Source organism: Acanthochromis polyacanthus, chromosome 2 (genome assembly GCF_021347895.1).
Source record: "Acanthochromis polyacanthus isolate Apoly-LR-REF ecotype Palm Island chromosome 2, KAUST_Apoly_ChrSc, whole genome shotgun sequence".
Taxonomy (NCBI): domain Eukaryota; kingdom Metazoa; phylum Chordata; class Actinopteri; family Pomacentridae; genus Acanthochromis; species Acanthochromis polyacanthus.
In genome coordinates this window covers 11,101,210-11,122,161 of record NC_067114.1, presented here as the reverse complement: position 1 = coordinate 11,122,161, position 20,952 = coordinate 11,101,210, and the positions used below count along the sequence as shown (strand labels likewise).

At 39.4% G+C, this 20,952-nt stretch overlaps 2 protein-coding genes across 2 annotated transcripts; one reads left to right on the top strand and one right to left on the bottom strand.

Moving 5' to 3' along the window:
* Positions 1–1,134: 1,134 nt before the first annotated feature.
* On the top strand, positions 1,135–3,220 carry lyve1a (lymphatic vessel endothelial hyaluronic receptor 1a). Its single transcript, XM_022202533.2, has 6 exons — positions 1,135–1,302; positions 1,400–1,583; positions 1,669–1,808; positions 2,225–2,446; positions 2,615–2,687; positions 2,873–3,220. Exons 1-6 carry the CDS (start codon positions 1,215–1,217, stop codon positions 2,919–2,921), a joined length of 756 nt encoding a protein of 251 aa, XP_022058225.2. The 5' UTR covers positions 1,135–1,214; the 3' UTR covers positions 2,922–3,220.
* On the bottom strand, positions 3,005–17,979 carry ampd3a (adenosine monophosphate deaminase 3a). The gene is made up of 16 exons (XM_022202532.2): positions 17,882–17,979; positions 17,455–17,531; positions 12,066–12,288; positions 11,729–11,909; positions 11,417–11,582; positions 9,246–9,465; positions 8,984–9,113; positions 7,948–8,142; positions 7,622–7,753; positions 7,376–7,539; positions 7,162–7,288; positions 6,411–6,574; positions 5,450–5,570; positions 4,354–4,527; positions 4,101–4,211; positions 3,005–3,990 (listed from the first exon to the last, which is right to left on the bottom strand). Exons 2-16 carry the CDS (start codon positions 17,510–17,512, stop codon positions 3,814–3,816), a joined length of 2,343 nt encoding a protein of 780 aa, XP_022058224.1. The 5' UTR covers positions 17,513–17,531; positions 17,882–17,979; the 3' UTR covers positions 3,005–3,813.
* Positions 17,980–20,952: the final 2,973 nt, after the last annotated feature.

Here is a 20,952-nt window from a genome sequence, read left to right as displayed (position 1 = left end):
AGCTAGCACCTCTGAAGCTTACTAAGACTTTCTATGTGTCATAAAAAAAAAGAGTTAAATTGTAAAGCTGAAGTCGTTAGTGTGAATCAACTAAAATGTGCCTTCGTTTGTGGTCTCTACATTTAGACAATCTGGAAGTTCATCTCACTTTCACTGCAGCTTCAAAAACTTCCAACATGTTTAATTATTCCTCTGAATTATGTAATCCTTTCTCCTTACTCAGTTCTTCTTGAGGATAGTTTGACATCTCACAGCTGTAAATAATTTAATTACTTGCCTGATTCTATTTAGAAGCTGTAGTTTCACTTTACTGGCTCACTGTCATATTGCCATAATTTATTGGGAATTCTTACTATTGCCATTATGTCATGAAGATTATCTTTATTCAAAATGTCCGTCAGGAAAAAGTTCTTTTCCACTGAAAAACCTCTCACATCCCAACACATGTTCTCATCAGAGCAGTTTATTTATCTCAGGACACCATTTAAGGTTATGAAGTTTAACTCCATAAGGTCTTAATATGACCCCACAGACACACAACCTCCACCTCCAGGGAGGTAAAATAAATTTAAGAGTATAATATCTTTTTCCGCAGCTCTAGGTTACCATTTATTGTACCCGCTCACCTCAGTGACACCTCACATCTGACAAAAACACTGCTGCATTTTCGTCAGCAGGGCTTTGCGTCATTTCCTGCTGTCCGGGCTTTTGGAGAGATGTTTTTGCGGAAGTGGGATGTCGTCGTATGCCAAGGCTCATCAGAGGATACCAGAGATAATAAGCAGGTTCATGATCGAGTAACGCCCCGAGAGAGGAAATCATTAGGACAGGGTGCCCAGTCAGATGTCAGGAGCAGTAAAATCCTCTTACATCATCCTCTGATACGGGTAGAAATCCAATTCATGTGTTACTTATATACTTAACTGACAACATTGACTGAAGTTACAGAACATTTCTGATCAATAATTCCTGGAACGTGTGTCTAACTTCCATGTTCCCTCCGAGCCCTTCTCCCAGAACATATGATGACTCCTGATCTGACCCGTGCTCTGTACTTCCTACTTCCTTTTCCTTTATTTTCTGGCAATGACAGACTCCATACACCCCAGTGAATAGAACCACTTCTATTTAACCGTGTCATTTGGCTCACAGACGCAGAAAACGCTGCAGCACTGGTCCTCCCCATCGTTCATCCATCTCTACTCTGAGCAGTCATGAATATCATCTGGCTTTGCATCACATCAGCGTTGACTTTTACATCAGTCTGCTCTGATGAAATGACTGAAATAATCAACATTCGAGGTAAGAAATGATTTGTAAATTTACATATTTTCAATCATGTACATGTGTACCTCCACTTGATGATCAGATAGTTCAATTAATGCTTTCATTGTTCCAGTTTTCCCAGCAGAAACCCAAAGTATTGCCGGAGTGATCCAGGTTACCTCCTTAAATGACCTCAACCAGCCTCAGTACGCCTTCAATGCCTCTGAAGCTCGGAGGATCTGCTTGTTTCTCGGACTGAGCATCGCCACAAAAGCACAAGTGGAGAGAGCTCTCAGCAGAGGTTTAGAGACATGCAGGTAAGACCAGAAGCAAACTACACAGTATCAGATCAGTGGAATTCACAGAAACATGCCTGATGTAATGTTTGCTTGTTGCATTTAGGTTTGGATGGATCGATGAACATTTTGTGGTCATCCCCCGCATCCAGGCACTTGCTAATTGTGGGCAAAACCAGACAGGCTTGGTGCCATGGAGAGCTTCTGTAACACGGAAGTTTGATGTGTTTTGCTTCAATGAATCAGGTATGAAGACTTTCATCTGAACTCTTCTCTAGTGTTTTATATCATACAGGGTATTTCAGAATATCATGCATGCTTTGTGTCACATCTCTTTGCTTTTTGGTCTTTAAATTTTCCAAAAATCTGATGGGAAGTTCATATAAATCCAAATATGTAAACTTAGGTTAATATGAACGAACACTCCTGATCCATTGCATTTACATTTGGACAGAATTTAGATTCAGCTGCATCTTTTTTTTCTTTATTCTACATAGCATTAGCTCAAAAATTTCAATAAAAAAAGACAAATATGTTGGCATTAAGAATGTAAAATGTTTGTTTAAATCTCCACAATGTAACATATTTTCAAAGTTTAACAGTCAAACTGTCAAATGACTGGCACTGATCTAATCTTTCATGACCTTCATGTACATGCACAGATGCAGCGGAACAATTGAAGGATGAAACAACCGATAGCCCTTTGAGCAGCAGGTATAGCTCAGGAAACCCTCAGTCTCCAACTCTAGCAACAAACTCCACCCTGACAGAAAACTCGACAGCTTCTTCCTCTCGTCTTCCTTCTTCCTACTCAACTCCTTATAACGTAGACATTGCAGAACAACCAGCCCGCATTGTCGGCAGCGCACAAGGCTCATCTGGAGGTACGAGGCTCTTGTTTGCAGTTTGAATCTTTTGTCATATTCAGTTCATAGTAGCAACTACGACAAAATTGTGAGGACATTTTTACACTTTTACAAGTGTTGGATTTCATTTTTTTCCCCCGTATTATTAATATGTTTTCCTTCCATTCTGATGTTTTATTGTTTCAGGAAAGGCTGTACTCATCACCTGCACCTGTGGCCTCCTCCTGACTGCAATAATCATCTTTGCATACCTAAAATTGTGAGTTATTTTCAATAAATAAATAAAAATACAACACTGAGGCCGAAGAACAGATTTGTTGTTGGTCAAATTATGCTGCATAGAGCCAGTAAGAAAGATGACGAAGGCAAAGCACCATCCCTTCATGTTAAATTCAAGATTTTACATTCAGTTAATTTTCTTGTTTTGCTTCTTTTTGTGAAAAGGCGAAGACGCTGCTCTCTGAGCTCTGACACGGAAAAACCTGAGGAGTAATGCAGACAGAAGAGTGGACAATTGTGAAAAAAACTAAGGAAACCAAGAAAGTGACTCAGAAAGATTAGAAGACAGCAGTGGGCGATGATGCATGTTGAACATTTTACTCGAGAGCTTTTTTGAGGAAACACACCATGAAAAAAAATCTGAGTAATGACTTTTTTATGGATGGAGATTTGTGCCTTATTTTATGTGACAGTATTGTAACAGAATGACTGTAAAGTGAATTTATTGTGCATGTATGTGTTTATTACTTTCTGTAATGTGATGTAAATAAATGATGCAGTTTAACCACCAGAGGGCAGTGTTTGCAAGACAATCATTTTGATGACTTCATATAATTCTTCTAATGTAGTTTTTGGTGTTTCAATTAAGAAATGCCCACGTAACAGCAACTTTTCTTCCACAATTTTACGCAGTAAAAATAAAGTATATTTATTTTAAATATCTTTTATTTTCACTAAAACCTTCTTCAAACAAGCTATTTAAAGAAAAGACACAGCTCCAACTATCATGTCATCAGCTGTGTCTGTGCAAAGCTCTCTCAGATGTAAGCATTTTCCTATCTGGCATGTATACAATGAAATTTCGAGTTTCAAACAGTTGCTATGACATACTCCTACTACAGAAGGGAGTGTAAGGTACAGATGTTTATACATAGGAGGTTTGTTTAATGACATGGACTTTACACAAGATCCTCCACAGGCTTTGTCTGAACCTTTGAAAATCAAAGTGCCATCAGTCATCCAAGGAATGCATCTTCATTTCATCATCTCATCTCTCATAGCTTTGAGGCAGTCAAGTATTGCTATTTAAGTGACAATAGATTGTGTATTTATTTAGTGATAGAAGAGGGCAGCATGCTTGGGTTCTGTAAAATGCGAGGCCCCTCTTACTCATGGTCGCCACTCATAGCGTCCGACTTCACTGCGTCGACTATGAAGCTAAGTTCATTGCACAGTGTCTCGTGTCTGTAGGCCATGCGGATCTGGGCAACGTTGGTCCGACGGATATCGTTCCCTTCATGTCCGTCTTTCAGATAGTTCACTCCTAAGAAGTGCTTCTTATCCTTTAAATAAATGAACAAGTATAGTGTTGGAAGGCATGTCTCAGCAGTGATGATTGAATTCAATGCCTAGCATGACAGAGAGAATAACTAAAAGGAGGATGTTTTGGTACCTGATGAGACAGTCCACTTTGCAGCACACTGTTTCTGGCTATTTCACACACATCACAGGTACTGAGCTTCCACAACTGCGCTGCTATTGCGTATTCTTCCATCAGCGGTTCCTAGAACGAGAACACACAAACAGCAGATAAGAAGTATTTACACTGCGGAACTACATCAATCCAAACTGCGCCGCAATAGCAAGTTAAACAGTGATACTGATATAGTGAACGATAGCCTAGAAGCACTTGGGTCTATTTTTACCTTGGTGTAGTGGAACTGCATGGGATCATCTGTGGACAAGGACACACACAGACCTTTGTGCAGGAACTCTCTGAGGGGATTTTTGGAGTACTCCAGGAACAGGCTGTTGTTGCTGAGAGGAGACATTGCAATTGGCACCTGTGCCAGGTAGTACAGGTACTGCAGTACAGGGCTCTGAGGGAGGTTTGAAAAGAGAAATAGTGCTCTGACAGTGAGGCAAACATATACAAATACAAATGCAGTACACATAGCAGTAAATAAGGTCTGCTGCTGATTGATATCCATGCTTTAATCTTTAACCTGATTGAATATAAAACCCTTTTGTTCACAATCCTGTATACTGTTTGCAGTTTTATCTTGCAATGCTGTAGTGGTGAGCTTCGTTTATTCTGCAGCTCACAAGTCATGTGTAGTTACATTTAAAACATTAAATGTTGTTCCATGCTCCCTGAAAAGACCTACATAGGATATTAATATATTAGTATGTATGGTCCTTTATCTGCAATGCCAAGACTTAGCTACAGTGAGATAACAGAGTCTTCCTACCTCATTCAAGACAAAAATATGTCTGTACAGTCTGGTTAAGCCAGAACTGTAGATCAGTATCACTGAGTTGATGTCATCATCTTTTCTGGCAGATGCTTTTGGAACAAACTGTTCATCTACCGGAAATTCAAAACTTCAGATGTCCTCTGTGTCACACCCACAGTTCTCGTATGTTCAGTTGTTGTGTGTTGAATCTCAGCGCTAATACCAAGAAAATTGACATCTGGAGGAACACTCCGGACAACAAGCTGGAATAACAGTCTCAAACCAGCAAAGACTCGGAAATAGCCGGAAGGAAGAAGCGTTAATTATGCTGCTTTTTATTCTAAAGTTACAAATGAACAAACAAAGACAAACAGCTGTAGAGGATAATTGTAAACCTCATTATACTATTGATCTCTGACTGTGACTGAGACCACACAACAGGAGCACCATGTTTTCTCTTCCCTGCTCTCAAAAGGATCACTCTTTGATCCATAAGGAGACTGCAAACAGCACATAAATTGAAAATGTTCAGGACTCTAATTGCAGTTTAGAAATACCCTTTTACCTTCTTCAAGTTGAGTCCATGTGAGATGTTGTCAGCAGTGAGGAAGGCAGAGACCAGGTGAGTGATGGATCCAGCTTCTCCGCAGTGAGGTCGGAACTGGAAGGTGCTCAGTCCACGCTCTCTATGAAGACCACAAAAAGACGTAGTAAGCAAGTCAGTCAGGATATGAGCAAGTAACAGAGCAGTGTCCACTTCTGTTCATATCTGTATTCATCATTCTGAGAGTATTTATCAGCTTTACTACATGCTGAGACCAACTTTTAGTGTGGATTTGTGCAGTACTTGTAAACAACCCCAACGCTCTTCTAGTGGCAGCTCTCGCTTGTCGAGTATTATTTTCTGTTTATCTTCTTTTTCGTCTTGCTTTCTCTTCTAGAAGGAGAAAGTATTTGTATCTATGCACTGTGTGCATTGTGTGCTGCTCTTTTTATTCAGACTGTTTTCTATTTATTGCTGTTACTGCAGGATCAATAAAGGTTTAATCTATCTATCTGTCTGTCTGTCTGTCTGTCTATCTGTCTGTCTGTCTGTCTATCTGTCTTGTGGCAAAATTCTGTCAGAAGTGTGTGTTTTTGGAGGGACAAAAGGATTCGATTCCCCTTGTGACAAAGTCATTTTCAGTCTCAGCCTGTTTTCCAGCTGCCTTGTTTCCACAATGTCCTGTCATTCCTAAAGCAGCCAATCAGCAACTCAGCTTATCAACCTCCTATTTATATGTCACTGGTTCATCACTCATATCTTCACCAGACCGCATTTGTGTGCTCATGGGAGCTTTTCAGATCTTTTAGTCTGTTTACCTTTTGTCCATTTTTTTAACGTCCCCCTGTTTATTTAATATGGGACCTGATTTGGCTGCTCTCTTTGTTTTATTTGGCCGTCCTTGTAGGTCTGCTACTGAGTAAAGTGCAAGTGAATTAAACAGCCCGTTTCTGGTGCATTTGAGTGCAAGTGTAACTCTTACTTTCTGAGGTTGTTGAGGACCATGATGTTTGCATACATGTGGAAGATGTAGTAGCTGTAGGGCGGGTTGTCATCTCTAGTCCACTGTTCTGGCTTTGGGCTCCTGAAGGAGAACATGTGATCGGTATGTTTGGACTCGTCGTCCACGCTGTCAAAGCCTGACACCTGCATGGACAATTAGGGGAAATCAGTAATTTTTTAGGACTATATATGTTCCCTCCGTCAAGGGTGAACTGCTATAGCAACGACTTTCCCCTCACTGTCAAATCTCACCAACGAAATACTAAATTTGTTACACAAATTCATAATGAATACTCCCATTATGATTGATTTTATCTGCAACTGACGACATTAATTTTCACTTCGACTTAAACCCCCATGTAGCTGTGATGTTGAACACACTGTGTTGTAGCTGTAAATAATACCAATTGAAAGCATTTATCAATACATATAGTTGTTGAAAATTACAACTTGTTCTATGAAGACATATTTTAAAATGTGACTGTGTTTTACTGCGTTGTTATTCATCCTACACCACAGTACATTTACAGGTGCTAATTGTTACAAAGCAACACTAAACACTTGTCTGCTTATAATTATATTACAGTATATTATTAAATATTTACTAGGTGTTTATCTACTGCACATAAATGCAGAATAACAACAAAAATGTGTTAGAAATTTTACCTACTAATATTTGCAAGGTTATATACGGTTATACTCTGATGAATCCAAATAAAAATACATCTTACATATTTGAGGAAAACATGGAGTTCCTTGTGCTTCTGTGGGTTAACAGTGGCCTCAAATAGAGGAAGGAATATGTTCTCCAGCATCTTTGCAAAATTAGGTACCAGCTGCTTCGCCTTGAAAATATCACTGAAACAGAAAAACATATTTTAATGTAAATTTCACACAATGTGTTTAAGTTAGAAGATCGGGTGTATTTTAGGCTTTGGCACTCACTATATTCTGGGCACTTGAATAATCCACCTCATGTTTGGAGAGTGGACTTTTTGGTGGATGAACCACTTAGACAGATTGTTCCACTCGTCAGGAGAGCGTCCGTAGATGGACAGACGAGGCTCTGCATGCTGATACTTACTCTCCTCCAGGTCATGGGCCACTTCCTGTTAAAGGTGAGACTTAGAGTGTGCTAAACACTGTCTGCATCGGCTCTGATTTTAAATGTATGACTTCATGATATGATACCTTTATGATCCGAGCAAAATACTCTCCATTAATGAGGTTGTCCGTTTTCAGGAAGATTTCTCGAAGCTCACTGGCTCCCACCGGGTTGTACTTTGAGTTGAACTTATCAAAGCGGTGGAAGGTTTGTCTCCCCTGTGAAGTATAATTGTTAACCCAGAATGATCAGTAGAGGGATTTATGTGCACTGGCAGTGAAATAAAGTGATACGAACTAGCAGCAGAGATAGTTTAGAAAATGTAAGCTGTAGAAGATATGACATAGACCACAGAAAACCACAGCATTTTTCTAAAATCCTAAAAGAGGTTGTCAGTTTCTGCTTTTCTTACAGCATGAACATCCAGAGAGTCCACTGTAAGGTCATAGGGGTCCATGCTGAGGCTGTGGAAAACCTGTTCGAGGGTCATCATTTGTCCAGCGTTTTCCAAAACTACACGGTTGGCATCAGTTTTATATGTTTGCTGGATGAAGGTCAGTAGATGTTTCTGAGACATGCATGCAGCTGCATGAATATGTGTGTCCACCTGCGAGAAAGAATCAGTATGTTCAGTTTACTAAATATGCTTATTGGTTAAACATGCACACAGGACTCTTTTTTCATAAGTATTATTAGTTAAGGATTAATTGTTTAACTCTTACCCTGGAACTTTAAATACTCGGATCACAATTTATCTGTGATTAAAATGCAACCATATTTGGAAGGTCACAGTGTAGCACATTTAGAGAAGAGTGAACAGGATGCAGAATTGTTGAGCTTAATTGTTGTTGCATCAAATTTGATGATCTGAGTCTTCTGTGTCACTTAATATTTACTTTAGTTTTTATTAGGCATAGGCAAAAATGTCAGTTTTTGCTGCAGCTCTTCAAATCGTAAGCTGTCCTAATATGAAGGATAAGGAGAGTGGATGCAACAGGTCTTAAACAAAATGAGACATCCTTGTTTTGGGGCGATCATTTTAAAGCAATGTCGATTAAATATTGTTTGCCACCTGTATAGCACACAACTGTGTTTTATGATCTCTGTCAGATGGGCATAGCAGTGTTCATGATAATCTAAAGTATATATTTACTTTTACTTTTACAACATAATGGCATAAAGAATGAACAGACGTCATACTTTCTCTCTGCTTGAGACGCATTTTAGGAATTGAGAAATCCTGCAAGATTGTGCACTAGGATATTTTTTATGATACTGTACAGGTTGGAGGACAGAGGAAAGAGAAGACAAGGTGGCTCAAAATAGAGAAATGAGAAGAGCCTACTAATATATCAAGGCCCTAACAGGTTAGGTGTTTTCACAGAGGCAAACTCCAGAATGCTATGCGATTACACAATATTTATAGCACTTGGAGATAGAATACTGACCTTCCTAACATTGTAGAAATCTCTGTGAGGCACACTTTTCAGTTCCTTTAGCTCAGCCATCTCATTGAGCATCTCATGGAGAAAGAACTTTGAACATAAGAAATTTAACCTTCTGTGACAGTAGGTCTTCCTGAAAATGAGAGTGGAATTTAGATCATATGCTAAAGCAACCGTGCTGACAAATGTAAGTATATATGCATAGTTTGCAACAACCGGTTTTTCTACCAGCATAGCTCTAAGTCTTTTTGTTTTGGCAACTTACGTGGGCCCATCTGCAATCATTGCCAGTACGTGACTGAGATCTACAGCGAAGGTCTCCAAGTCTGGGTAAGGAAGATCGTGGGGCTGTTGTTCTTTGAGAGCTTCTTCATTATCGTACACATACACTATCCCATCCTTCATCTTCAGTTTGTAGTTCAGGTTCTCAGGAATGTTGTCCATGCGGTAGGGATCCTCCCCATCTGCTGGGGATGGCCACATGTCTGGAGGACACAATATCTTTCTGTTATTGTGGATAACAGAAGGGACTACACTCCTGTGCAGTATCACTTCAACGTCAATTGATTCTGAATTGTAATGCAGGTAATTTCACTACTTCTAAATTAAAGCTGCTGTCCGGAGTTTCCGTTTGTTTTCAATTTATGTATCATTTTTTAACAAAGCTTAAATGTGTTAGTCTAGTTCGATACTATAATATAAAGTTAGTATAACGCGATATGAAAATTTATTCATGAGCTCCGCCTTCCTCTCATAGACCCCCATGTTATTCCAAAAAGTGCCGGTTGCTGCAGCTTCAGCTTTGTCATGCTGTCAATCAACGGTTACGCGCACAGCAAGCAAGCCCATGCAGAGGTGGGCGAGCTACGCACTACGCAACCGCGCGCACATTTGTTTTGCTTGTGGAGGAGAGAGCATCAGGGCTCAGCAACTTCCAGAAAAGTTACTAATCCCACGGCTTGTCAGGCCAAGAGACTGCAGGACGTTTTTTGGCTCGGGGTGCTCGCGTCACTCCCCGACCACGGCTTCCATAGCCCGCCTGACGGCTTCGTTTAGATGCCGTGGTCGGGGTGCTCGCATCGCTCCCCGACCACGGCTTCCATAGCCCGCCTGACGGCTTCGTTTAGATGCCCGACCTCTGGAGGAAGATGTTGGGGCGTCTGGGACATACTCTTCGTCAGAGGAGTCATGCAATTCTGAACTCTAGATAGAAATAAATAAACAATGTAACACATCTAAACGTGTAAATGCACTAAGTTTGATAAACAACGTCATCGAGAGGGATACACGAGTGTAATCACATATTGAAACTTTACCCATTCGTACTAGCAGATTCATGTTATTTTGGTATTAGGACAAGTTAGACTCAATACAGAATTCTAACGTAATTCCTTTATTATTTACTAAATTTACTAAATGTAGAAGAGGGGAAAACAGCAAAACAGGCAAGATGCTGCAGCACTCCGGGCACTCCTCTCATGTACTGCGCGCGTGCACAAATAAAGGGGCGAAATCAGAGGGAGGGAGGGTGGGACCAACAGTGTTTTGGGAGACGCTGCGATTCAAACTCCGGACAGCAGCTTTAAACAGTGGGTTATTTATGCTTAGTGTTACATTAAAAACCAACAGGCTAGATATGCTGTTTTAAAAAACAGGCCCACAGTGAGAACACAGTGTACGTCCATGTATATTTTTAATGACCAACTCAATCTACACTGATGTTCTGTTATTCCTTATGTAAGTTTTTCAGCTTCTTTTGCTAGAGGGGTTGGCTTGCCCTACATTTGTCTCTAAAATACCCCAAGATTTTTTTTATTGGATTCAGTTCAGGTCAGTTCAGGTGCTTTAGATCGCCATCATGAAAGACTATTTCTCTTCTGCCAAGCTGCAACAGACTGGGAGTCATCTTGTCAGTCAGTCTTTTGGTATTCATGGCACCATCTGTTAATGTCATCTCTCCCTTTTCACTTAGTCCTGACCAAGTTCATACCAACTTTATGAAGTTTCACGATCAGATTTTTTGATTTCTGTAGCTATTCTTGCCTATGCAGAGACAGGCAAAGATACAGATGGATACTACTTATTATATGTACTGCGAGCCATGTAATTCTGCTGCTTGGAAATCTTCGTTTGGTATCAATAATCACAGGTTTTCTAATTTGTGTGTCAATGATCACAGATGGATTCACTTTTGTTCCTACATCGTGGCCTGCATTTATAATACAGTTTCCCTAAAATGTTAGTTTTCATTTTTCATGAGAGGAAACACAGTTCCTCAAGGTTGAAATAACCCGTATATTGAGAGGGGTTAAAATTTTAAATAATTTCCGAATGAAAATATTAAATGATATTGCTCAGAGGTGTTCTCATTTTAGTTATATACCGTATTATATTAATAGATCTTTTCAAATGCCCCAATAAACGAAGACTTCATACCTGGCAGAACCTCATCTTCTTCACTCCATCTCATGTTCTCAGCACTGCGGAGAAACTGGCTTGTGGTTCTACAGAATCTGTGGTAGGCTAACTTAGAATACTTCTCACGAATAAGCAGAGCCTTAAACAGACTCCTGGCTGCCTGTTCATAGTCCTCCACTGTGACCTGAGACATAAATGGACATTATACTTTTAAAAAAAAATGTACTGAATATGACAATAGTTAGAAGGGAATAGTTGGTAAATACTAAATGTGTAAAGCTGCTCTAATTTTGGAGCACAAAAGTTACTGCTCTCGGTCATATTACTTACCCCAGCACAATAGTCACCAGTAATAGTAACCCTTTGGTAATCAGGGCAGCTTTCTGGCACTGATGAGCAGGTGGAGCTTGGGGACAGGTAAGGTGTAACTGCCACTGAGCGTGTCCAATCTGTATTCACTGGAATCTGCAGGGACAATGACTGGGAACGAATCATCTTCAGGCTTTTCTTCCTGAAAAATTTGCAACATGATTAGCATTTGATTCAGCAAAAGTGCACTTTAGCTAGCATAACTTCATGGTACAGTTATTTATTAGGGTTTTTCTGTTTGCATCATTTATGACATGGTCCTCGTCTGGGTCAGTGCCAGGGCAGCAGCAAGGCCTACCTCTTGGCACTTTCCTCCGACTGTTGCTCTTTCAGCTCCTTAAGCAGTTCATGCTCCTTGGCTTGCTGGAGGCCAATCGGGCAATCCTCAGGCACGGTGAACATTGACAAGGCATCCTTATTGTCTTCTTCTTTTAGCGCTGATGCGTACACTTTCTCTGCTAGCAGCTGTGTCACCTCCTCTGCCTCACTCAGAGTTACTTTTGGAAAATGACGAGGCATGTCTGCAACAAAGCAAAAGCTACAGTTAGGTGACAGAAACAAAGAAGACTTGTCCTCGTTATAACCTTCTTTGCTCTGACTAGTTTGTGCTGTTTTGTAAACACAGTAATCTACCTGCGTAAGGGTTTGGGTGCAGGACATGCTGGATTTAACTACTGCACAGCATCACCACCTGGAGAGCTGTGTGAACTGCTTTTGTTAGTCCAAATGACATCAAATAATTGAAGCATTTTTTCCTTCAAACTGCCACAAATGAATCAGCGCATAATTTAATGCCTATCATGACTTATTTAGCTCAGCTCAAAATCCCTATCAACATTTGTAGTCTATAAACTAAACTGTTTTCATGTGTCCCAGTGTGTTGTCTTTATTAGCTATATTTACTCATTCTTTGCAATGGTTTTCATCTGGAGTTCTACATGTAAACCAACAACTTTTATTTTGTAATATAGTTCAAAACAAAATTATTATTCTTAGGAAATGCCTTTAATGGAATATTGTAATGGAAACCCTCTAATGGAAGTGAGGCCTGCAGAATAATCACTGGATCCCCACCACACTTACATTGAAAGCATTTCAAAGTGGAAAACAGTACAAAGATATATACAAAGGTAAATTTGAAAACAACTAGTGTGAATAGTTTCATTTAATTCACCAGTATACATGCTTTCCTGATGGGGTAGTATCTGTCTCCCCTTGTTTTCGCCTTTATCAACAGCCTAGCAACATAACATAACACTTATTTTAACTATATATATAATCCTTTTCTACAGTCAACCAGGGTCACAAACGCACAGCACAGTGGCTATGCCGAACAGATATCCACTTCTGTGAGTAGATAACCTGGATAAACTGACAGCGTCTTGTTGATATCCTTAGTGATACAACATCCAGTTCTGTTCATTGGAGTGCTGATGCAACAATGGGGAAAGGCTACATTGCATGGTGTAATCTAAGCCAGTTTTCCGCTCTGCCGGGGTGCTTCCAGAAAGCTTATCATTCCAGGCACACAACACTATCCTGACAACAACTGTGTGTATTGGCACTGCTGTGGAGCTTTATGGCACCACATGCACACTGAAAACAGATCGGCTTATATTGATCGGAAGTTAATGGCTTCGTGAATTATTAACTATCCTCTCACACATCTTCCATGTTTTCTATGAAACATTTACTTTTTGTTACTTTTTCTTGCTTTTCCACATGCACACATACAAACCATGGCACCACAATCCTATTTTATTCAAGCCAATTCAACTTTAGGTAGGCCGAAAACTACGTTGGCTGGGTGAAAAACTCAACTCAATCAAGTCAATTATTGAACTTAGCTTAGCTGTTATCATAGAATATTAGATAAAAGAGCACACCGTATATTAGAAATCTAAGCTGAAGTATTGAAAATCATTGATCCAAGGGAGATTTCTTACCCCATATCTTCTTACCCCATACTTTCCATAGCACTCTCATGTAAACAGTACAAAAACTCTGTATATATATGTGCTCATAATAGGCCTATTTTCAAGCAATGATTAAAATATTACATTAACATACCTGAAACCCAGCTTGAATTTTCTTGTTCTACAAACATTCTGAATTTTTCTGCAAAGTTCTAGTACTGTTTTTAGCTGGAAATATTATTTTAGTTCCCAGAATGTTCTTCTAAAAGGAAATGTTCCTAAAATATTTTCTGAAATTTGCATTTAGAATGTGTTTCCTTTGGTATCATGTAACATTGTCAGAAAAATTCATAGAAGAAGTCTCTCAATGCTGCCATCCCAAAATATCCTTAGTATATTACAGGCAAAATGCTCTACTTTTGTTGACTGATCATATTACAGGAACATTGTGAACAAATATTCTGTCGTTGAAGGACATGGGAACTTTTTAAAAACACGGTTTGAATGCTGCTTCTTTTGTTGTTGTCATGTAAAACAATCTGACATCCTCCAAAGATTCTCTAAATATCATCCAAGAAAAAATCTGATATGAAAACCTACTATATCTAGTCTATTCAGAGCAATCCATGTAGATTTATGGCATAGTTGACTGTCTTACAAACTTTACTTTCCAGTGCAGTGATCAACAAGCATAACAACTTACAATGTATACAGTAAAAAAGCATAAAATAAAAAAAATATCATGGAATAAGACAGACAGGGGCTGCACAGTGCGTAGTGGTTAGCACTTTCGCCTTGCAGCAAGAAGATCATCGGTTCAAATCCTTGGATCTTTCTGCATGGAGTTTGCATGTTCTCCCTGTGCATGCATAGGCTTTCTCCGGGCAAAAATATCCTCCCACAGTCCAAAAAATATGCAAAGGTTAATTGGTTACTCTAAATTGTCCGTAGGTGTGAATGTGAGCATGATTGTTTGTCTATAGCCCTGCGACAGACTGGCGATCTGTCCAGGGTGTCCCCTGCCTTCGCCCGAGTCAGCTGGGATAGGCTCCAGCACCCCCCGCGACCCTAGTAAGGATAAAGCGGTGCATAGAATATGGATGGATGGAATAAAACATTAAAGAACTGTATAACTATTAATATTACAAACAAACAGAACTAAAACTCTCACCCTGAAAATTGTTTAGGAGGAGGGGAACCTGAACAAACCGGAAGAACACAGTCCTATCAGTATACCCAGACAAAAATTCAACAAACAAATGATTAAATTTAGTTCCTATAACGTTTAACTCACTACAGTGTTTCGAATCAGGTAAAATAGGCAGGTGTAGTTTAAAACCAGTGTGCCAGTTAGCGTTAGCTTGACAAATGTAACTTTATAATATAACGTTATGCTAAAGTTATAGTTTGCTAACCTGTAGCTACGCACGCCTGTAGCGCTTCCCGTAGAAGATCCATCCGGTGAGTTTATTTCTTTGGCTTTTACAGCTGTTCTAGTTTACATTACATCTAATAGCAAATTGATTTTGAGAAAATATTATATTTAACAGAAGAGCTTCCTATTCTCGAGCTGAATAGATTCGTATTATGAGTTTTAAGTGGTCCGTAATGGTAACCATGACAAACAAGGCCAAACGTGTCATGGCTGTAAAAATTGAATTTTTTTTTATACATAAAAATATTGTGTACCTGTTCAATTTTGTGTCAAGTTAGAGTTAGGTTATGATCTTTAAAAATGTATCATTATTATTCATTTTTTATTACAAATTTGCAAAATCTGTCAGGAATGCTTAGCACATTGAGGCAGAGACACCCAACATTCAACACATGCTATCTAATTTTGTTGCTGATCAACTCAGCCTCATCAGTTTACTGTGTCTTGAATTATAGCAGATGTCAAGTGATACAGAGAATTACTGTACTTTACTATAAGCTGACTTTACAACCATGTAGCCTTACCTTCAGTGCTGCTCACGGCCATATCTGAGGGTATTGTCTTCTCAAGCTGGACTTGGACACAGATTCAGCAGTACCTTAAGATACTCTATCTGCAATCTACGAGTGTACGGTGAGCCACAACTACAATTTTGTTTTCTTGACTGCCCATCTCTCTCTGTTTTAAGGAGCTGGTAACATCATGCTGATAGAGTTTCTAATCCTGAGAATTTGTCAAAACTGGTTGTCAACAAAAAGAGGGCCACCGTCAGAACAGATACAGCCTGCTGCTCTGCCACTCTCCGAGACACTCAAACACACAGCACTCTGACACTCACCTCTATACTTTATGGTGTGCACACATAGAGGGGGAGAGGAGTAAAGAGACTCTTCTCTACTTCTGTATCATAGCAGCCAGGTCACAGTTGTTCTGTTCAGTGAGTAAATCACCAGATTCACAAGATGCTGTGATAGTTTTCTGGAGTAGTTTGAGAACAATCCAAGTCTTTGCTGATTTATCACACTTCTCTCTGTTGTCTTGCTTATTGGCACAGTGTTTTATCTGGTTTCTGTCCCTGATTTCGTCACAGCACTTTTGAAAATACATATTCCTGCTGCGGTGTTGTAGCAAAAGTCACTCTCCTAGTAACTAATTGCTCTCATAAGGCATTAGGCTTCTTTACACTCTCAGATTACCACTTAGACTTGTGTGATGGAAAGATAAAATTTGTCTATACTCTCTGTCACTGCACTGTAGTCAAATAACCAAGTAGCTAGAGTGATCAGGTGCTGTGACAAATTTTAGAATGCATCACTTCCCCCTGATTTCCCCAGAATTAAGACATTTGTTGAATATGAATTCATGAAAACAATCATATATATTCCATGCAGTTTCTGTCCATTTATGTATGTGCCATCAGATTCCCTAAGGTATAACCACAGAATGGCAGAGAGTCAAAAGATACCAGACATACTGCATCTCTGCATAGTTGATTTTTCCACAGAGGTCCTACTTAGTCATTGTTAGATCTTTCCCAACAGATGTGGCTGTAAGCACAATTTTGTGTTTATTCCCTTTATACTATTGCTGTTTTCATATTTAGGGAACAGAACCTTTAAAACCAAGATACTGACTCAATATTATCTGCTAGATATTGGAGAAAAAAGTTATATCAAGGTACCTGCTCGTTAATACCCCACCACTGCAATCCCTAATAGTAAGAATGTTGTTTGGTTTGTACAGAGAAACCTTCCACTCTGCATCACAGTAGCACAGAAGAAAATTACATTCTTTTGCATTACAGAAAAACTTCAAAGTAGCTGGTGTAGGAAACATCAAATATGATGGCTAAGAAACAGTTTCACAGTGTCGGTCTGCAAAAAGCATTATTAGACACTTATGTGGGGGAATCTTAATGGTACCCACTCTGAACTGAGCTAATGTGGGTGTAAGTAAACTTGTGTTTGTGGGACTGCTTAAATGCACTGTAATGTGGAAATTTTGAATTGTCCATGTATCATCTTAATGGTTGCTTTGAAGGATAAAGATCATTATTCTTTCTTTTCCCACTTCCCTGTCTGTAAACCTCATAGGTGGCTCTATATGGCCATTACTGGACCGCTCATAGCCCTATCTCAGACCCAGCTCGCTATATTCTGCTCTCTTTATCTTGTCTTTCTGGACTTTTCTCAGACACCTCACTGCTGTTATTGGCCAAGCCCCCAAGTTGGCTCTTTGTCAAAGTCATATCTGAGAAAGAGGTCAGCAGCACAAGAGAAAGCCATTTACCACATTACAGGGAGATAGTGATGAGAGAGGGGAAGAAAGAAGCTCACTCTTTCCCAAGCAAGGCGTTGACTGCTGCTTTAAAAGAGGCGTGTCGCCTCTTCTCATCTTTCTCAGCAGCCAGGGCCTGGAGAATAGCAAAGATAAAAACAAAGGAAGTGCAGCCATTCACCCATGAAAGCAAAGCAGCCTCCCTTGCAGCTATTTTCTAATACTTGTCAGATACATTTTCACTAAGTGTAGCTGTGTACTTTTTTGTTGCACTATTGAATAAGTTTGTGTAAACATAAATTAGTTACCAGTTACCACATCTCAAACAGAATATACTAAAACTATAAAGTATAAATCTTGAAAATTTTGAATGAAGATTTAAAGAAACAGAAATACGCTTCAAGTGACATTCGCCTGTCATTGACAATCATCAGTGTGCATCACTGGGACTGGTCCTAGATTAATATGTCAAATAAGTCCACTCACCTTCTTTATCTCTGCTGTCTCTGAGGTTCTCTCAGAGAAACATCTAAGTCATGCTGTGCTCTTGTTGTGGAGAAAGTATTTGATATCTTATCCACCACCCTGCAGCGCACATCACTCCATCCTTAACTCTTTCATGGCCACAGCTTAGTACAGAGACAGCAGTTCAAATAGAATGCTGCCATCCTGGTTGTGTGGCTACTTTTTCAGCCAGTCTTAATGAATATAGTGCGTATCATGTTAAGAGCAGGTCAGTATGTAAAATAACAGTGTTTTTCCTGGTTTCTCTCTTATTTCTTTCATTCTTAGAGACTAACCATGTCCTCTTGTGGCTATTTTGTGCACTTACCGGACATTTTGCTGTGATGTAACATGACAAGTAACAATTGGCAATGGCAAAGGAAGGGTGCCTTTTTGATTAGATAAAGAATGAATGCACAAATACTAGAACAGTTTTCACTCAGAAGACTCATTTGCTTAAAAGCCTAAAACCCTGCATTCACTTCTGTCTTGATAATTCTAGTTATTCTACTGAGATACAGACAATTACATTTCATTAATCCCGATTTAACTCAGCAGTTAGTGTCTCTATTATTGCATGGATTTTGCAAAGAAACTAAAATTTCAGGCTTTCTATACTGTAAGTATTATACATGTTTTGTAGAGGCCCATGGGCAAATCAAAGCTCTTTTTCTGATACCTGTGCAGAGCAGAATAAGCATTCTTGCAGTACAGCATTAGTATTGTACAACTCAACACAGTGCATCGAAAACAGCACCCAGATTTACTACTTTGGCCTGAAGCAGCAGGGGAACCAGCGTCCCTGTTTTAGCCTGACAGTATTTGAGATTATGAGGCTAATCCTCTCGGCTCAGGTTATCAGGTTACTTTTAGAGCCAGCTTTAGAGGACTGACTTTTAGTCCTAGGCATGTATCATTTTGATTGACAATAGTATTGCTCCAGACAGTCCTTTTTCACTCACTTACATTTTGGCAATAACATTAAAAATGGTGACTGTATCGTAGCTGACATCTTGCTGGAAAGAGTGGGTTTTAAAATATTACAGTCACTACCTGTCTGTAGGTAGCTTTGGGGAAAAAATAAAAATAAAAAACCTGCAGCTTAGCCTACAGTGATCTGGGAAAGTGGGTATTATTTTTTACCCGTTGACCGAGACTGATCAGTTTGTTGATACTATCATCACGTCACTGGCGTCACCAGCTGATTGGCTTACTGGAGTAGTGACACCTTCACATACTTAGAGAGTACACCGAGTAGATCATTCACTCTATTCTTAGAATGAGACAAGTTAGTTATTCTATTTTTAATTTATTTTTTTACAATAATGATGTTGTACAGTAACTGAATTCCTATTCAGACTGTAGAAATACATGCAATTTATTCAGCCACTAGATGGCATATTTGTTGTGTTTTAGTTTCTTTATAGTATTTGCTAATGCCCTCATGCTACTAAGTCATTTGTGGGGCAGGTGTCTTAGTGACATTTGATAGCTACTATACATTGTGAGAATTAAATTAACCCTAAAGCTATACTTAAGGAATTAGTCAAAGCACAAAGCAAGTCTGACCCTCCTAAAATCCCCATCTTTAATTAAAGTGACATTTGAGCCTCATTTTCTAATTATACATCACTTCATGCAAGAGAACAACCAAACACAGCAGTGAAGCTTGTCTGTAATGCAATGCAATTCACTGCATGAATGATAGAAATTCACAGTATATAGTAAGAGTGAACCAACATTGTCTTGCAGTATTGCTTAAGATGAAAATACATTTAAAAAAAAAAATTCATTATTTACAAGACAAGGTGTTAAATTTGATATTGTTCCTGTAAAGGTGCTTGATATAAGGTTGAATTGATAGACAGGACCTACACTTGTAACACAGCTAAGTGGTTCATTCAGATATTGGGTTTAACAGAAAAATCATAATCATAGCAAGAATGTAAAAGCATTAATGTTTGTTGTTTTACCCACCCATTATCTCTAGATGGCAATAGAGAACACGTAATAACAGTCCTGATCCTCATAGCCTCTAGCTCGATTAATAGTCTTAAGCCTCATTTAATGTTGTTTAATCATGGGTATAGCTTTCATTACCTATATGATTTACAAGGAATTTAGAAAATCAGAAGAAACATCCAGGTGGTGCTTTTAGGAAACACTGAGTGTCATGGTTATATGGAGTACAAAAGGCACCAACAGGTAGCAATTAATGTCTTACTTTAATGCAGTTAATTTGACTTTATACCATTTCCAAAACTCCTGTTCTGGGCCATTATAGTAAATATATACATATGTCATTGTAAGGTGTATATTTCATTGTGAATTCTGCAGAGAAGATAAAACGCCATCCTCTCACCTTTCTTCATTGGGTCCTCATGGTTCATTACTCTGTGCAGAGTTAGACCCACATTTTCCCCACTACTGCATACCAAACTGGCAAATATTCATGCTGCACCTTTTACACTGTGAGACTGGTTTGAATTTATAGGCAGAAATGCAACACGGCCTAATGAGGAAACTGTAATATATGCACATCTTGGGTGGTGTAGCCTGAACTTTCCAAAAATGTGAAAAAGGGGTGATAATGTGTGAAGTGAAGAGATCCACAGTGGTTCAGTGGTGTTCAGTCTCGGGTGTGCTTGAGTGTGAATGTGTTTGTGATGCTCGCGTAGGAATGCTAGACCGGAACCCCCCGCATCAGTCTCCTTGTGTCCCAACCGTCTACCATTGAATACAGATGGAGCTAAAGCCTCAGCCTTCTCTGATGGCTTTAGGGCTGCTTTGTGGTGTGGGGTGAGCCAACAAATATGAGCTCAACCTAGCAGGAATGCGCCTGGCACCCTGTCTGTCCTTTTTTTTTTAGGGGGGTATGGGGGCTGAGGGGGTTCATAACTAGGGGAATGTGGTGAGAGGAGGAGAGGCCCTAATGAGAACCTGTAATCACTTAACAGAGACCAGGTGCTCTATGTCTTGCTATGCGCCTCAGACAATAGAAATGCCACATTCAATTTACAAGAACAGGGAGTAAAGGAGGTCTGAACAAGGTG

Bases quoted from the DNA above. Each gene is read 5' to 3' on its own strand.
- lyve1a (XM_022202533.2), top strand. From the start codon at position 1,215: ATGAATATCATCTGGCTTTGCATCACATCAGCGTTGACTTTTACATCA. The intron at 1,584-1,668 runs GTAAGACCAGAA...TGTTGCATTTAG, and splicing joins AGAGGTTTAGAGACATGCAG to GTTTGGATGGATCGATGAAC. The intron at 2,688-2,872 runs GTGAGTTATTTT...TTTTGTGAAAAG, and splicing joins ATCTTTGCATACCTAAAATT to GCGAAGACGCTGCTCTCTGA.
- ampd3a (XM_022202532.2), bottom strand. From the start codon at position 17,512: ATGAGAAGAGGCGACACGCCTCTTTTAAAGCAGCAGTCAACGCCTTGC. The intron at 9,466-11,416 runs GTATGAAGTCTT...TGTGTCCTCCAG, and splicing joins AGAAGATGAGGTTCTGCCAG to ACATGTGGCCATCCCCAGCA. The intron at 9,114-9,245 runs GTAAGTTGCCAA...TCTCATTTTCAG, and splicing joins ATGATTGCAGATGGGCCCAC to GAAGACCTACTGTCACAGAA.